General features: G+C 53.7%; 1 protein-coding gene across 5 annotated transcripts in view; it reads right to left on the bottom strand.

Moving 5' to 3' along the window:
- LRP8 (LDL receptor related protein 8) overlaps positions 1-17781 on the bottom strand; it is a 130355-nt gene that overhangs the window by 46878 nt on the left and 65696 nt on the right. For all 5 annotated transcript variants that reach the window (XM_044002475.1, XM_044002476.1, XM_044002473.1 and 2 more), the window contains exon 3: positions 6983-7105. In XM_044002475.1, coding sequence (XP_043858410.1) covers positions 6983-7105 — 123 coding nt within the window. The remainder of the gene's footprint in view (positions 1-6982; positions 7106-17781) is intronic.

Here is a 17781-nt window from a genome sequence, read left to right as displayed (position 1 = left end):
AGCAAGGAGCTGGTGGGATGAGCTACCTCTGAAGGTAGAGAGCCTTTCATCCTCAGACAGAGGCTGGGTGACTCCTTGTTCAGGGCGATGCAGTTGGGATTCTTGGTCAGCTATAGGTTGGACTCCATGTTTTCTCAGACCCCATCTGGCTCTGGGAGTCTCCACCAGCCAGGAGAGCTTAATGCATATTTACACTACTCAGTACCTAACCTCCCACCCTGCTCACCAAGGACACGGCTCAAACAGCCGTCTGTCTGTTTTCCTGTCTCATAATTAGCAGCGACAACAGTCTGGCTGATTGCTAGACCTGGGGATGAGCTGCTTTCCAGGACTCGGTCGGTCGTGCCCCAAACGTATGTGACCCGGAGATCCCGGCCCCTTTCCCCAACCAAGAGGCTGCTCAAAGGGGGACCAGACCAGCTCGTCCAGGGATGGAGACTAGCCTCTCTGCCATGGCTCCCAAGCCCCCAACCCTCCCAGGTCTGAATGGGGCTAATCAATCCTCTCCCCACTCAGCCCCTTCCCACCCTCAAAGGAAGCTGGTATGGTTACCCCCACCCCCAGCCTCGTCTTCTCCAGCCTGACTATCCCTACTTCTTCCAACGAGGGGCTGTAGGTCCCTTATCCTGGCCCCTTCCTCTGGACTTCTAATTCAATTCAAGCATTTATCAGTCACCCACCATATTTGGGGATGTGGAGCCAAAAACAAAACAGTGGCTACCCTCAGGGGCCTTCCATTCTGGGAATGAATAGTAGACTGAGAAGTCTTAGTGCTCTGTCGAGGGGGCGTTTGCATTGGGGGGGGAGGCGGTCCAGGTTTGAGCGCTGAAAGGGGCGGGGGGGGGGGGGGGGGGGGGGGGGTGGAAGGTGGAAAGGAGGAGGGAGAGTGAGCACTCCAGGCATGGGGCAGCCCATGCTGCCTACTCCGTGTTCTTGGGATCTGGGTCTGTGGTTTATCTGCTGGTCCAAGGGACTGGACTTGCTCTGCAGGGTCCCAGAGATGGACTGCAGAGGCCAAGTGAGGCTAGAAGTCAGGGAGAGCTGTCCTGGAATGCACTGGGCTCTCCCGGGAGGTGATGGGAGGTCTGTGAGCAGAGGCTGCAGGTCCTAGTAGACTGCTGTCACTGGCGGGGGGGGGGGGGGAAGGGGAGAGGTGGGCCCCTAAAGGCCCTTCCACCTCACAAAACCAGCGATACCAGAAGGGACCTGGAGGTCACTAAGTCACGGTGGGTCCTACCATCTTCTATCAGCTACATGGCCGCCCATAAAAGCTGATTCTGGCCATGGTGAGGGAGGTATGTGAGGGGAGAAAGCAGAGGGAGGAAAGCCTGTTGGGAGGTGACTCCAGGCAGAAGCCAGTGAAGGGTCTGGGGGGGGGTTGGGGGGGGACAGACACTAGCGCCACGGCACAGCTGGCTTGGCTCATACCTGGCACCTGAGTAGGAGGGAGGGGTCAAAGAGAATGGAACTCAAAGGTCTCCCGGCAGAGAGTGTGTGTAGACACCAGGCCAGGCCGCTGACAGACATGAGCAAGCAGCCTTGGGGGAGACAGCTTGAGCTGGGGGTAGGCTTGGATCCCACCCGGAAGAGAATGTAGGAGCCTGGACAATCAGGGGAGATGTGGCGGCTCACCCGGGTCGCCCCAAGCCTCCTCTCGGGCTGGGGGGATTCAGACCCTCAGCAACCCCTCAGTGGGCCTTCAGGCAGATTCTTCCAATCACTTCATTTTAAACAAATCCCCATGAACTGCTGCTGCTTCAGAAGGGGGAGGGTGGGGATGAGTCACAGCCCCAGATGCTGCCCATGCTCACACGGGCCCATTTAATTTGGGCTTGGAAATCTCAGCTCCCTAGAACTTCCGGGCCAGAGGGAACCTTCCAGAGCATCCCTAGGCTAACCTTGTTTTTCAGCTGAGGACACTGAGGCCCAGAGGAGAAAGCCTCCGGGAGGCCCAGGGACAACCTCCCTGAAGACAAGGCATGGTTCAGCTGAGTGAACTGAGAGGCAGACAGAGAGGAGGGGGAGAGGGGGGGGGCTCACAGGCTGCGAAAGGGAAGGGAGCAGGACTGGGGGGGAGCAGAGAAAGAGAGGGGGGGACACAGACAGAGAGACAGACAGAAAGAGACAGAAAGACAAGGAAGAGAGAGACAAAGGGAGATAGAGAGAAAGAGACAGGCACAGAGAGAGAAAGAGAGACAGATGGTGGGAGAGAAATCAAGAAAGGGGAGGAGGAAAGGGGGAGAAATAAAGAGAGGGAGAAAAAAGATGGAGAGAGACAGAAGGCTACTGTCAGAGATACACACACACACACACACACACACACACACACACACACACACAGAACAGCACAGAAAAGCCAGAAGGGGGGGAGGAGAAATAGAGATCAGGGAGACCCCAGGGCAGGGACTGGGGGAGGGGAGATCGTTAAGGATCACAGAGAGGAGCAGGTGGCAGCCCCAGAACGCTAGAGCAGAGGCCCAAGAAGTCAAGCCCCTGGACATTCAGATTCGTGGGGGCTCCTGAAGGGCCCAAAGGCTTGTCCCAGAAACACGATGTGCCCTCTGATCTCCCCAGCAGCCTGGGGCACTGGACAGCTGGCTCTTCCCAATGATGCCCTCCCAGATGTGTCTGGATGCTAGCTCTCACCTTGCCTCCCTCCCAGACCCCCCTTGGGCCCTTCAGCTGGCCGGCATCTCTGAAGCCTGGGCCGGCTGTGTCCTGGCCATGCCCTTCCTCCAAGGTCAGAGTTCTGGGTCAGGGAGCGGCCCCAGCAGAAGCAGCTGCAGAAAGTTCCCCCCAAAATCCACCAGGCCCAGGAGAGCTCTGGTGTCCAGAGCCTCTCATGGCCCCCACCACCCCATCCCAGGACCCACCACGTCCAGACCCAGCCCTGGCTTCTCCCACACCCAGGATGAGCATTCTTACAGGTCACTCTGTGTGGGGCTGACATGCCCAACAGAGTCAGGGCCCCCACATCATCTCTGTGAGCCAGGTACAATGGGGCCCCCCAAAGTCCTTGAATCTCTGAGTCAGAGGCACCTCAGGGGCCCTACCTGGACCTGGGCAGGAAGCCACAGCCCCTCTGATGAGCTGGGGGCCAGGCTCTGCTTGCAGACCTCCAAGAATGGGGAACTTACTACCTTTCTAGCTCAACCCACTAGAAGTCGAGCTCATTGGCTGACACCCAACCTCAACTGGCTTCCCCCTGCTTGCTCCTGCTTCTCCCTCCTGCATGGGCCAGTCCTGCAGCTACTCACGAAAGCCTTCCTGTCGTCATACCCTGTGGTTTCCCTTCTATAGGCTGTTCCATCAACCACCCAAGCACGCAGCAGGTGCTTGAGGCCCCTCATTCTTGTGATCGCCCACCCCGGGGTCTCCTTCCTCAAACGGGGCCTCCTCATGTGGTCTGACCACTGCAGGGGGCAGCTTGGAGGCCATGCCCCCTTCTGGACCCCCCCAAAGCTGATTCCCAATGAGCGGGTTTCTTTCCAGAATGAAAACCAGACCTGCCTCATTCTATCCCTGCAAAGCTGACATGGGGGCGGGGGCACACCTCACCATCACCATCCTGAGGGGAGGGAGGCGGCAGCCTCATGGTGCATTGAGCAGAGTGCTGGATTCGGATCCCGCTGGCCTTGGGGCCACAGTGACCTTCCTTAGGCCCCCCCGGACCTGGCCAAGACTCCACCATCTTCCCAATATCATTAATGATGGCTCAGCAATCCCCCCTCCCACCCCCCCACCCCAGGAGAGGCGGGCAGAGGGGCGATTACAGACGGTCACATCCACCAAGTCGCTCAGGCCCATCTCAACGCTGACCACTCCCCTGACGTTTCCTGTCGCTTATCACACTTTCCCTCGTGAGAGCAGGGTCTAAGTTATAAATATCTTTGTATCTTCAGTCCATGTACCTAAGGAGACTCACTGTAGGATGGGGGGAGGGGGGAGGGGAGAAACAGAGGAAGGGAGGGAGGGGGAGGGAGGAAAAGAAGAAAAGGAAAGAGGAAAGGAGGGAAGGAGGGAGGGAAGAAAGGAGGGAGGGAGGGGAGGGAAGAAGGGAGGGAAGGAAGGAGGGAAGAAGGGAGGGGAGGAGGGAGGGAAGGAAGGAGGGAAGGAGGGAAGGGAGGAGGGAAGAAGGGAGGGAAGGAGGGAGGGAGGGAGGAGGGAAAGAAAGAAGGAAAGGAAGGAGGGAAGGAAGGATGGAAGGAAGGAGGGAAGAAGGGAGGGGAGGAGGGAGGGAAGGAGGAGGGAAAGAAAGAAGGAAAGGAAGGAGGGAGGGAGCCGGACTGGCATTCCCAGCACAGCCCTCAGGGTGGCCTCTGGGAGGAGTGACAGAAGGCCCAGGCTGGGATGGCCCTCTGGGATTCAGGCAGGGCTCTCTCTGATCCCATCCCCAGCCTCCCTCTCCCAGTGACTGCTCATTCACCTGGCCTAGAAAGCAGGCTCCCCAGAGCCCAGTCCTCCCCTCCTCCCTGGCAGGGCCACCCCTCGGTGCAGGTCACCCTGATTTCCAGTGGCCGCTTCTGAGTTTGGCCTCTGGTCCACTCCCCCAAGGGGGTTCTGTGTTTCGGTCATTCTGAGTGGCCTCAGGGGCTTCTCCCTGGGCCCCAGGCCGGCCATGCCCCAGAATGGCAGGCGAGGGCGGCAGGTGGTACAAATCAGACAGAGCCTGGATGGGAGGAGGGGGCATTTGTTGTTCCCTCCCAGAGGGACAGCTCACCCAGGCAGTGTGGACAGAGGGCCTGCTTGGATGTCAGTAAGACCTGGGTTTGAGTCTTGACAGACACATCCTGGCTGTGTGATGTTGGCCAAGTCACTAGCCCCTCAGTGTCCCAGGCGACCCTCTAGGCCCGTAAGCTGCAGAGCAGGTGTGTCCTAGATTGGTAAAGGCAGTTTCCTGGCTGGGAGCTCTCTACATCAGGAAAATTGCAGGTCTAACTTAAAAAACAAAACACAACAGCAACACACCACGGCAGCCCTTAAGGGAGTGGGAGAGGAGCACTATAATGTGAGAGCAGAAAAAGTCCTCCCCACATTTGTCAGATGAGGGAACTGAGGCCCAGTGAGGGAAGTAACCTCAGGGTCCCACAGCAAGTGAGTGGTAGAGCTCAGTCTCTGATTCAGCCTCCCTGCCTCCCCTGGGAGGGCTTGAATGCAGATACAAGGCTGCCAGGTAGCCAGAGAAGTGGGGGCTGCTGGGATATGGGAACATCTGGCAGAGACTTAGCTCCGAGGATTTCTTCTTTTCCTCCCAGACTGTCAGAAATAGTAATGACACTAAGTCATTAGAGACAGCTCTCTGAGCCTCAGGGATGGGGGTGGGGGGGAGGTGGGGCGGGGGCTAGGCCCTATTCCCCCCCCACACACTAATTGGCACAAGATCTGGGGTCAGCTCTGCTCTCCTCCAGAGAACTTTTGGTGTAACCCCAGCTCACAGGAGCTCTCTTGGCTCCTAGAGCATCAGACAGAGGAGGTCCTCCTCAATGGGTACCCCCAAAGGGGGGTCTCAACCAAGTCAAATCAATCAAAATGGGTACCAATTCCTTCTTGCAGAGGATGAAACCAAGGGAAAATGACTTGCCTAAGGGCTCCTGATTTCCAGGCCAGTGCTCTACCCACTGAACAACACTGCTTCATGGCAAGAGGCTGAGATTACTAAGGTTCGGGGAGTTGTTCAACAACCTGAATCTGGCAGTTCTTTCTGAGGTGGAGTCAAGGAGGAGATTAGGGGGGTTACCTAGGGTGAAGGCTGTGACAGCTGCGGGAGGGACAGGGCCAGCTAGGGAGCTGGGAAGGGCAGCTCTGTCTCTCATTGCTTCTATGTGTGTGTGTGTGTGTGTGTGTGTGTGTGTGTGTGTGTGTCTGTCTGTCTGTCTGTGTGTATGTCTGTCTGTCTCTTTATCTGTCTCTCTGTCTCTGTCTCTCCTCTGTTGCCAGGCAACAAGGAAACCAGCCTGCGCAGGCAGGGGCCTTAACAATGTGTCTGGGCCTCTCCCTTGACAGTGACCAAGAGGGAGCAGCCGCCCCCTCCCCATCCCTGCCCCCCTTCCCTGGCATGCCCCGCTGGACTCTGCCTCGGCCTCCAATCAGCTCCCAGATGAAGCCCAGATGGGCCTGGACCTCCCCTTAGCCAGCCAAGGCAGGGCAGTTGTGCTCCCTAATGGTCCCCACCCCCCTGCAATCAAACAAGAGCCCCGAGCCCTGACAGAGTCTGCTTTGAGACGGAGGGACTTGAGGGCAGAGTCAAGGGAGGCAAAGCCCCTTCACTTGAGGGGCCCTCGCTGGGCACCGCCTCTTAGCTCCGGGAGCTGAGGGTCCTCTTGGAGGGGGAGGCCAGAGGGCCCCAGTGCCCTCCCCTCTGCACCCACCATTCCTCAGGTCGGTTCATGTATATTTATTCAATCAAAGAATATTAGACAGAAGAACCTCAGAGGTCACAGAAACATAAAGCTAAAAAGCTTTAGAACAAGGAATGTCAGGACACAGAACGTTAGAACACACAATCTAAGAGCTGGGATAGGCCTCAGAACAAATGACAGAGCTGGGAGGGGCTTTAGAACAGGGGATGTCAGAGCTGAGAGGGAGCTTAAAAAAGGGAATGTCAGAGCTGGGAGAGGCCTTAGAACAGGGGATGTCAGAGCTGGGAGGGAGCTTAGAACAGGGGATGTCAGAGCTGGGAGGGAGCTTAGAACAGGGGATGTCAGAGCTGGGAGGGGCCTTAGAACAAGGGATGTCAGAGCTGGGAAGGGTCCTGAAGACCACTTAGCACAGCCATATTATCTTACAGAGTAGGAAATGAGGGCCAAAGGGAAGGACCGATGTACCCGAGATCCTAAGGTGAGTCACCAGCAGGCCCTGTACTTGGGCCTCCCAGGCCAGGACTGCCTGCCTCAGATGCCCTGCCTCTGCCTTCTCGCCACCCGACGTCCTCAGCCCCATCCTCCCGTCCCATCCACATCCCCCCAAGCAGGCAGGCACTCACTGCACGTGGCCTCAGACTCATCAGACCCGTCTGAACACTCTTCCTCGCCATCGCATTTCCAGCGCTCGGGGATGCAGTGCCCGTTGTTGCAGGTGAAGTCGCTGTCTGAGCAGGTCTTCTTGGCTGCAGCGGGGAAAGAGAAGAGGGTTAGGAGGAGGGAGCTGAGGCAGGATGGACCGCACTGAAGTAGAACCAAGAATGGGGCCGGCCCACGCATGAGCAAGGCACCAGCCCACAGAGAGCCCACGGGGCCTGGCTCCTGCCCCACTGAATTACTCTGGTTCTGCAACTTCTCGGCATCTTCTGGCCCAGCTCATGGGTAACATGTTCAGCCAAGATGAACTTTCATCAAAACCAACCCTGCCCGGCGGCCTCCTAGAGCCCAGGCCCCAAGCCCAGCACTGGGGGAGAAGAAAGACGGGACTGCTGGGCATTTTTGTGGTTCAGACACGAGTGATTTTAAACCAAAATTGGAGTCAACAGAAGAAATAACAGAGAACACTTGTCTGATGCTTTTCCTGTCATTGCCCTGGGAGATAGGTAGCATTATCTCCCCATTTCACAGATGAAAACACTGAGGTTTAGAGACAAGAAGTGACCCGGTAATCAGCAGGTAGTTGGGGGATTCGGACTCAGGACCCTTGCCTTCAAGTGCAGTAGAGGTCATCTGGTCTAAGCTACATCCCCCAAAGGATGCCTACTACACACAGCCAAGTGGGTGTCCAGTCTGTATGTGAAGGACTTCAGTGAGGGGGACCCCAATCTACTCACTTCGGAGGCTCAAGGGGACCTTCAGCTTCCTGCCCCTTGGGCCCCCTGCCCTGTGGAGATGGGCTTGTGACTGTGACTCCCCGGCGGGGATGCTTCTGTAAATCACTGCCCCTCTCCCCTTCTCTTGGGGCTCCTCTGGTTTCTAAGGTATCTGCATGGGAAGGGAGGCTCGCCTGTGGCCACACAATTGGAACCTTGTTCTCTGTCCTCCCCCCGCCTTCCTCAGCAACCAGACAATCTTCCCCGGACTCTAGCCCCAGGAAGGCATCTCTGGACAAATGGTCTGGCTTAGAAGGGGCCCATCAGTGACTACCTGACAGGACCACGCCGCTGTGTGCTGCCTGTCTTGGTGTCAGAAGCTGGCTGGGGTGGGGGTGGGGGGGGCAGAAAACATTCCCCGAGGAACACCACCCACTGCCCCCCACCCCCGGTCTCATAATCGGGGCTGAAATGAGGGGATCCAGCTCCGCCTGGTCCAAAATGGAGGACGCTGGAAATGTCCTGAAGAGCAGACTCCCCGCAACCAAGCTATTCCCAAGAGCCACTGGTTTATTTGCATGCGATTTGCATACTATTTACATGCATTGTAGATGTGTTCTTGAACAATGATTTAAAGAGCACTGATTGAGACACAGCCAGTGTGACCTTGGGCAAAGAACCTCTCTCCAGCCTCCAGTTTCTTCATCTGACACAGGAGGCTGTGGGACTGGGTGGTTTCTAGGGTCTCAGAGTCTGTCCTCGGCACAGGGAAGGGCAAAGGGTTGGAGGAAAAGCAATAGGGTAGTCCCTGCCCTGAAGGCCTAATCATGGAGAGGGGTCAGGCTGGCAGGACACAGGCAAAGTCATAGAATCTTAGGGTGTCAGAGCCGGGAGAGGCCTTAGAACAGGGGATGGAAGAACTGGGAGGGGCCTTAGAACAGGGGATAGAAGAACTGGGAGGGGCCTTAGAACAGGGGATAGAAGAACTGGGAGGGGCCTTAGAACAGGGGATGGAAGAACTGGGAGGGGCCTTAGAATAGGGGATGGAAGAGCTGGGAGGGGCCTTAGAACAGGGGATGGAAGAACTGGAAGGGGCCTTAGAACAAGGAATGTCAGAGCTGGGAGGGACTTCTGAAAGCACCTTGTCCAGCCTTACCCACCCCAGGGCAAGAATCATCTCCCTGACAGTGGCACTTCCTGTCTGAATACCTCCACTGACAGTGAGCTCAGCACCAAGAGAGGTGTGGGTCAGTGAAAAGAGAATGGGACCTGGAACACAAGGCTAGGCCCAGAAACTTATAGTCACGTGACTTGGGGCAGGTCACTGAGCCTCAGTTTCTTCATTTACAGAATATAATCAAAGGATCATTGTGAGGTTCAAATGGACCTCAGACACTACATTATTCAAGGTCCCATGGGTGCAGAAGCCTCGGTGCTAGGTGGTGAGGGAGGTATTTAGTTCAGATCTGCCTGTGGGAATGGAACGCTGCCTATACTTTCAGACCCAAATAATGTGTAGATTAATAGCTAATAATAAATAACATTTATACAGGGCTAACTATGTGTCAGGCACTGTGTTAAGCAATTTATAATTATTATCTCATTTGATCCTCATAACAACGTTGGGTGTGCAGTTTTACCCCTTTGGATAGAGTTCCAAATTGCTCTCCAGGATGGTTGGATCAGTTCACAACTCCACCAACAATGCATTAGTGTCCCAGTTTTCCAATATCCCCTCCAACATCTGTCATTTTCCTTACCAATCTAATGCAATTCTCTCTCTCTCTCTCACAGATGAGAAAATTAAGGCATGGAGAGATTTAGTGACTCAGAATCACAGAATCATAGATTTAGAGTTGGCAAGGACCTCAAAGACCATTTGGTCTAACCCCCCTCCATTTTAAGAAGATAAGGCAATTGCAGAAAAGGTGATGCAGTGGATAGAGCACTAGACTTGGAGTCAGGAAGACCTGAATTCAAATCGGACTTCAGACATGTACTGGTTGGGTGCCCTTGGGCAAGTCACTTAACCTCTGTTAGCCTTACTGTTTTCAGGGGTTTAGATCAGGTCCCTTCCTCAACTAAATCTTTAGGCACTTAATAAGTAGTTCTTGATTGACTGAATGAAGGACCCTGAGGCTCCACATCACACAGACAATAAGCACCAGGGATAGGATTTGAACCCAAAGTCTCTCCCTCCAAAGCCACTGCTCTTCCCACTATACCACACTGCCTCTTCTTTGTTCCAAAGAACATGTAGGTTGTGTCCCTGATTGGAATGCATGCTCCTGGGTTTTTTCCTTCTTTGTATTCTCAGAGCTTAGCACAGTGCTTGGCATAGAGTAGGCACTTCATAAATGCTGACTGCCTGACGAGGGATGGTGGGGATACATCTGAAAATGAAAGTAATACAAAAACAGAAAATGTTGTACACATCTTTGAAGAGAGACTTGGGCCCTGTCCCTGAACAGCTCACAGTTTGGTGGAGTCCACCAAGGCCAGGAAAGAGTGCAGGAGCCCCACAGTGTCACGCATTCTCTGCCCCTTGGGGGATCAGGAGGGCCCCAGCAGGATTACACTGTGGAGGCTTCCTCCAAGCCAGGTTCCCAGTTCTGCCCTCGGGTACTACCACCCACTTGCCCTTACACAAACAGGTCAGCTCCCACACAACAGCTGCCTCTGTGTCTGGGACCAGTGGAATGTTAACCCTGGTCTGTTTGGCCCTCAAGAACATTATATAATCGCCCTGAGCTAGTGATATCATAATCCGGTCCCATGGCAACTAGGCAGCAGGAACAAAGGAGCCCAGCTTCCCCCCTCCCCACCCCAGCCCCAGCCCCAGCCGGACAAAGGAAATCCGATTTGTCTGGCTCCATCCAAACTGTAGGGGATGTCGATTTGAGGCAAGGAGGACCCAGGTCAGACTAGGAGACTGGTCCAGGCTCTGCCTCCACCTTGCTCCATGACTTTGGGCAGGTCATTTCCTCTCTTGGGGGACATTAGAGACTTAGTTACTTCTACTGGGAACTGGGGGCAATTCTGATCATCTCAAGGTGACCTAGAGAATTTTAGGTAGGGGGGATGTCACAATCCTAGGTGTTGAGCCACAAGAGCCTACCACCTAGCCCTAGCCTTCCATATCACATTTGAGGAAACTGAGGCCCACAAAGGTGAAGGGATGTAAGCTCATACATCTGAATCTAGAAGAGGCCTCAGAGGCCACTGAGTCCAACCCTGTCATTTTACAGATAAGGAAATTGAGGCCCAGGGAGTGACTTACCCAAGGTCACAGTCAATCAATAATGGAGTCAAGATCATTGGGTCACAGGTGTAGACCTAGAACAGACCTCAGAGCCTGTCTAAGTCAAACTGTTTTACAAATGAGGAAACTGAGGCAGGGGCCAAATTTTGTTCATTATGCTTCCTAGTTGTATGACCTTTGGCAAGTTGTTTTACCTAAGGCTCATATTACTAAATTGTAAAATGGGAAAAAAAGAGTCAAACTACCGACCTCATCAGGATGCTGCAAACTGTAGAGTGCTATAGAAAGGTGACTGTTAATAATAAAGTGAATGCGAAAGTGTTTTGTAAACTGTAGAGCACTCTCCTTAGTAAAAAGGTCCTTATCAGGAAAGTGGCTCTGGGCCTCAGTTTCCTGCTCTGAAAAATAGAGGAACCCACTGTAAGGCATATATCTTAAGGAAGTAAGAAACCAGAAAGATCCTACATATTCCAAACTATTTACAGCAGTGGGGTGTGTGCTGTGTGAATGTGATGGTCTTATTTTTGTGCTGTAAGAAATGATGACCATAGAACTCAGAGAAGTATGTGAAGACTTCTATGAACTGATGCAGAATGAAGTCAGCAGAACGAGGAGAACAACATGCACAGTAACTACTACAGGGTAAGTGGGAAAACTGTGATTGTAACCACCCAGCGTAGCCTGGAAAAAGAGATCAATGACCAAGCACCCCTTCCTTGTTTCTACGGAGAGGTGGAGGAGCCGTACACGCTGTTGGACATGGTTGTTTTGTGGGCTGGTTTTCCTTAATGGTCTTTCTTTGAATCCTCCAGTTCCTGGCACATAGCAAGCCATTAAAAATGCTTGTTAATTGACTACTTGAGAAGAAGTATGTTCACTGGGTAAAGGTGGGGTCACAGACATCTCACACACACACACACACACACACACACACACACAAAGACACCAATAAAACTTTTTAAAATTAACATTAAGATTAGATTCTGAGCTCTCTTCTAGCTCCAAGACTTATTAGCTGACTGATGGTCTCAGACCCTAAGCTACGAGAAGCATTCAGACCAGCAGAGTCCTTTGGTGCAAGGGACCAGAAGCAGAGACTCCCAGCCTCCGGGCCAATACGGGAACTTCAGGATTGTCCATATGCACAGGCTGAAGGATTGTCCGTATGTGGTTTGGTTTTGCTCGTTTGTGGTGTAAAGTAAATGGGGCTTGGTAGTGTCTGTCACATGCAAAGTTTGTTTACAGTGTAAAAGAAATGGGACCTGTTACAGTCTGTTACAGGCGAAGTTTTAAAACTTCTAAGAAAGGCAAGTGGGGCAGGGAAGTCCAGGCAGAGGTGCAGATGGTCCCTTCCCAAAGGGCCACCAGCCACGGGCAGGCTGGCTACAGGGTGAGAGAGGGGCTGTGACTGTACAGGTGGGAGGGAGGGACGAACCTGATGAATACAATGGTGACTAAGAGAATAACCCCAGCTGGCCATATCTAGAGCATTTTCTGTTCCTGCTTTATCAGAGTTGGTCCTCCCCAGAAGCCTGGGGTAGAGAAGTTGTTCCTATTCCCATTTTAGAGATGAAGAAGCTAAGGTTCAGAAAGATTAGGTGAGGTTTAGGGATACACAGCTGGCACTTCTCAGAAGTGGGATTCGAACCCAGATTCTCCTGACTCCAGGTCCAGCACTTCATCCCCTGTTCCCATTGGCTCACATTTGATGTCTGTGCCCCCTCTCTCACTGGGAGGAGCCACACGATCATCCTGAATACTCCCTCGGCACAACCCTTCAGGAGAGTGCTTTAAGATACACATGCCTTGATTTACTTTCCAGCTCTTTTGGCTGCTTCCCTTCTCCACGCAGGGAAACCCCTGCCCATCACATTATGGCAGAGCTGGGCTGGACCATACACGCCTTTTACTCTGACTCTCTTTTTACAGGAGAGGAAACTGAGGGTCAGAAAAGGGAAGTGATTTGCCCAAGGTCACACAGCAAGCTGGGAATAAATAGAATACACAGCTCTCCTGAGTCCTGGTGCCAGTCTCTCAATCATGGCTCCAAAGGACACAGGATTCTAGAGAGATCTGCAAGAACCAACAAATCATGTGATCATAGATTTAGATCCTGGAGCCAGCCGGAAAGAGGCCCTGAGGCCCAGAGGCCACACCGCCTCCCTCCCAGCTCTGCCATTCTCCGTTCAAAGGCCCGTTCCAACATTGACTTGCCAATATTCTATATTCTAACATTGTTCTGAGGTCTCTTCTGGTCCTGACATTCTTGGATTCTGCAATTCCGTGACTACTGCTTCCCCTCTGTGAGTGTCTGCCAGCCCCCTCCGTGTTACCAAGACAACCCTAGCCAGCAGAATTCCAATTACCTTTGGGGGGCTCCAATCCAGCCCACTCCCCCGCTCGCTGCCCGAGCAGGCACATTCAGCTGCCTGTCCAAGAAAGGAGAGCCACTATTAAACCATCACCCTGGTCAATGGGGACTGTCTGGGGAAATGCTATTTGGCTGCAGGAAACAAAAACCAGGGGACTAGAGGAGGAGGAGACTCATCACGGGCACGTACACACAAACACACACACACACACACACATGTACATAGGCACACACACGCACGCACACACACACAGAGCTACAGGAGGGAAGCTGCCTTATGCATTCATGCCCAGCCTCCAATCCACTGACTGGCTCTGTCTGGTCCTGGTGCTCTGGGACTGTAGGATGATCGCCCCTCTTCCTCCCCAGTTCTGCCCCTCTCTTTTCTGAAGCATCTGCTCCAAATGCCCTGGAAGGCAGGCAGGGTGCGGGGGCCTAAGTCTCCTGAAGGGTAGTGGGTCAGTGCAAGGCCTGGCAAACAGCCCTGGCTTGGGGTCAGAGCTCAGAGGAACTTCAGGGAGCTTTACATGAAACCCTTCATTCAACACAGGAAGGAACTGACCCCCAGAGGGGAACAGGGGCCACTTTTCCCTCCTCTCTGTGTCTCCATTGTCTAGAGATGAGGTCTGAGGACGTGGTCTCATCTGTCAGTGATAGGTCAAGTTCACACACTAGATCACCACACACCGGATCATCAGAAAGGCTCCAGGAATCATTGTGGTCAGAGACTCTGAACTGGAAGGGCCTTTACCAGCCACCTAGCCCAACCTCACTGACAGCAACAAGAATGCTACTAACAATAACTGGCATGTATTAAGCACCTACTATGTGTCAAGCACTGTGCTAAGCACTTTACAAATATGATCTCATCTGATCCTGGGAGGTGGGTTCTATTACTAACACCACCATTTTACAATAAAGGAAACCGAGGCAAACAGGTGAACTGACTTGCTCAGGGTCACACAGCTAGGGAGTGTCTGAGGCTGGGTCTTTCTGACTCCAGGACCAGTTCTCCATCCACTGCACAGCCTGGTTGCCTCTCGTGGCAGATTCTGAGGCCCAGAAATGTCAAGTGACCTGCCAAAGATCAGCCGGGCAATAAGTAGCGGAGTGGGGGAGGGGCACATTAGGGGACTACACCAACCCCTCTGAAGGAAGTGGATTTAGGACAAATGTAGGGACGCTTCAACTTCCCAGAGTAGGAAGATGCGCTGCACTTGTCTGTGTGGAAGATACACAGCTCTCTCTCAAGCTGAAGAATTCCTGGATTAGGAAGTCACACGGATCCCCTGAGGGAGGAACATCTCTATGGTGCCCACAAATACAACTTCTTTCATACAACACAAGTGTGTTAGACACCCAGTGTGGATCCAGTAGCAAAGGCAGGAAAGTGGGGGCTCCTCAAGGTTAGTACAACGGGGTCACTGCCTCACAGAGCTTGTAGCCGCCCCTTGGTGACCTGCACAGGCCAAGTCTCAGGCTAGTGGTCCCGCACGGGATCATGAGAGGCAGCACCTCATGGCAGAAGGCTAGACACATGGTCACATGCTGGATACTTCCTGGCTGGGTGACCGTGGGCACTCCCCATGGTCCCTGGTGACTCATTAGGATGACATCACAGCTGAACTGTTGATTTGCATTTGGTGGAGGGAGTCTCCACACTGAGATTTCTCCTCTCCCCACCCCCGCCCCACACCCCCCTGAAATTGCAGGTATAGAACCCACGGTTCTGTGTATTACACGTTCAAAGAGCTCTGTGACAGGACGGCTGCAGAAGGGATGAGCACCCGCCCTGCTCTGAGGCTGGCCCTGGGCTGAGAAAACATCCATGCTAATGTCTTTTTCCTGTCAGCCCCAGTGGGGTGTGGGGGGAGGCCCACCATCGTTAATCAGTGTGTGACATCTGAATCTGCCTTCCACCAGGACCCCCTCGAACCCTCCCAAGTCAGGAGCAGAAAAGGAGGGAAGAACACAGGCGCCTAGGGGGGCGGGCAAGATGGGATGGCCTGGGAAAAAGCCGGGGCAGGGGCAGGGGGAACAGCAGGCTCCTCTGGAGACTTCCCTAGATTGCCCCTCACCCTTTCCCTTTGGCCTTCTGCCTCTGCTCCTCCCTTCTTGCTGACTGCATGTCCCGGTTCACCAGGGCGTCAGATCTGAGGGTGAAAGGGAGCAGCGAACCCAACCTGGCCATTTTGCCCAGAGAGGTTAAGAGACTGGTCCAAGGTCACACAGGCCCCCAACCCTGAATCCAGTGCTCTTTCTGTGGCATCACACTGCCTCCGAAGAAGAGATGACGGGCAAAGCAAGCCCCAGAAGAGAGCACTTTCCAAAAACTCCTGCCAATGTGGCATCTCATCTTCCCTCTACGGTTCCATCTTTATCCCCCACTCTCAGCCAAAACGTGAAGGAAAAAAGTCACTATTTTTATCCTCGAGCCTTCCAAGTTTCTGGAAGTTCTGTCTCTGGGTGAGGGATAGGAACCAACCACTGGTACCCAATATCCTCTTGCCTCTTGGTCTTTTTCAAGGACGTTGGGGATGGGCGGATCATGAAGGGAAATGGCCACTGGCTTCCTGTATCTTCACTTGATCCTCTCCCTTCCTCCCCGTCCCCATCCATCCATCCACAAGGAACGATTGAGCACCTACTATGTGTCAGATACAGTACAAGGGCACGGGGTATGTCAAGAGAGCAGTGAAGCAAGCCCTGCCCTCTGTGAGCTTCCATTCCCTCGGGGTGGGGAAGGAAGAGAGTTACAACCTGTTCACAACTCCTTAGATACCAAGTCATTTCACGTCAAGATAAGTAGGGAAACATTGGAGGGCTTCCTGGAAGAGTTGGCTCCTGATCAGCTTTGCAGGGACACCCATTTGTGGACTGCAAATTGACCTGAAATGGGCCATCCTGCTACTGGATGGGGAGTTCTTGGGATCACTTGGGGCCACAGGATAGAGCCCTGAAAGCCATGTCCCATGAAGCAAGTGTTAGACCGCTCCCAAGGCTCTGCCTCTCCTCCCTCCACACCACACGGACTGTCTTCATAAGAAAAATAGAATTCGTTTTCGGGGCCTACACTTTGCACACATGATGATCCAGACTGGGCACAAACGCCGATGTCTAAGTAAAGTGAGCTGCTGCACTGCAGTGGTATCTTATGTCAAGAATCTTCAGGCTGGGGGGGGTGGGTCTCAGGCCACCAATCCTCCCCTTCCCTGAACCATCCATCCCCTCGACAACGGCATCCCTGATAAGATTCTCTGTCCTGGCCAACACTGAGGACCTCCTGCTGCCCTCCTCAGAATGGGAGACCCAGGGCTTCCCACAGTTGGGCCCCCATCCCCAGCAACCCCTTAGTGAAGCTGGGCCGTCCCAGGGCGCTTCCCAACCCGCGGCCCCAGCTGTCGCCAAGGGATGCCTGGGTTCTTCCTTGGGAATGCTGGGCTCCCTGGAGATGCTCTGGGCCGTCCCTTTGGCGTGACAAAGATGGAAGCCTTCCCTGGACCTCTGACAAAGGCATCTTCCCTTCCCTGTGATTTGTGGGAGGGGCACCATTCAGCTCCTGACAGCTCAGGGTGATGGACCGACCCAGCCCCAGGTGGCCTCTGGCCCCAAGGGGGGTTCCTCCGGCTGGCGCCAGCCAGGGAATTCAGCAGCAGCCCCGGGCCAGGGAAAGAGTCAGCTTCGAGTCAGGCCTTGGGCTTCCTCTCTGCCGCTAATTTGCTGTGTGACTGAGTAGGGCCACGCACTCCTCTGGGCCTTAGTTTCCCCCTATTTCAAATGGTCTCAAAGATTCCTTCCAATCCAGAGATTCTGTGGGCCAAGGACAACCCCGTATCCTTGGTGCCAGAGGTGGTAAAGTCCCCTGGTTAATTTGGTTCACAGAAGGCTGGATGGAGCATGAGGGGACCTTGGTGCAGTACAATCTAAATCTCCCATTTTACAGATGAGCAAACAAAGTGAGAGTTTAAGGCATTTGCCAGGGCATTCAATCAACTCTGATCAAGTGGGCCCTACATGCAGAGAACACAGTGCTAGGCACCTCGGGCCAGACTCTGAGGGACCTATGACCTCCTCAGGATAAGCACACCCTCTGTTATAGAAAGCAGCCCACCCATACATCCTCATCCTGTGTGAGCCTAGTCTGGCTCTTCCTATGGAGGTAACATTTTCTCAGTCTTTACCGAGAGAGAGAGAGAGAGAGAGAGAGAGAGAGAGAGAGAGAGAAATACAAAGAGTAACACACCTACATGAGAAGCAGTAATAGGCAGTAGTAAGAGGCAACCTCAGAGCCAGGAAGACCCAGATTCAAGTCTCACCTCTGACTCATACTGGCTGTGTGACCCTGATCAAGTCATTTAACTTTCCTGGCCCTCAGTTTCCTCTGTAAAATGAGGGGTTGACTGGACTAGATGGTTC

This window comes from Dromiciops gliroides, chromosome 4 (genome assembly GCF_019393635.1).
Source record: "Dromiciops gliroides isolate mDroGli1 chromosome 4, mDroGli1.pri, whole genome shotgun sequence".
NCBI classification, from domain to species: Eukaryota; Metazoa; Chordata; class Mammalia; order Microbiotheria; family Microbiotheriidae; genus Dromiciops; species Dromiciops gliroides.
Note: the sequence above shows the minus strand (reverse complement) of the source record. Positions and strands in the feature narration are given on the sequence as shown.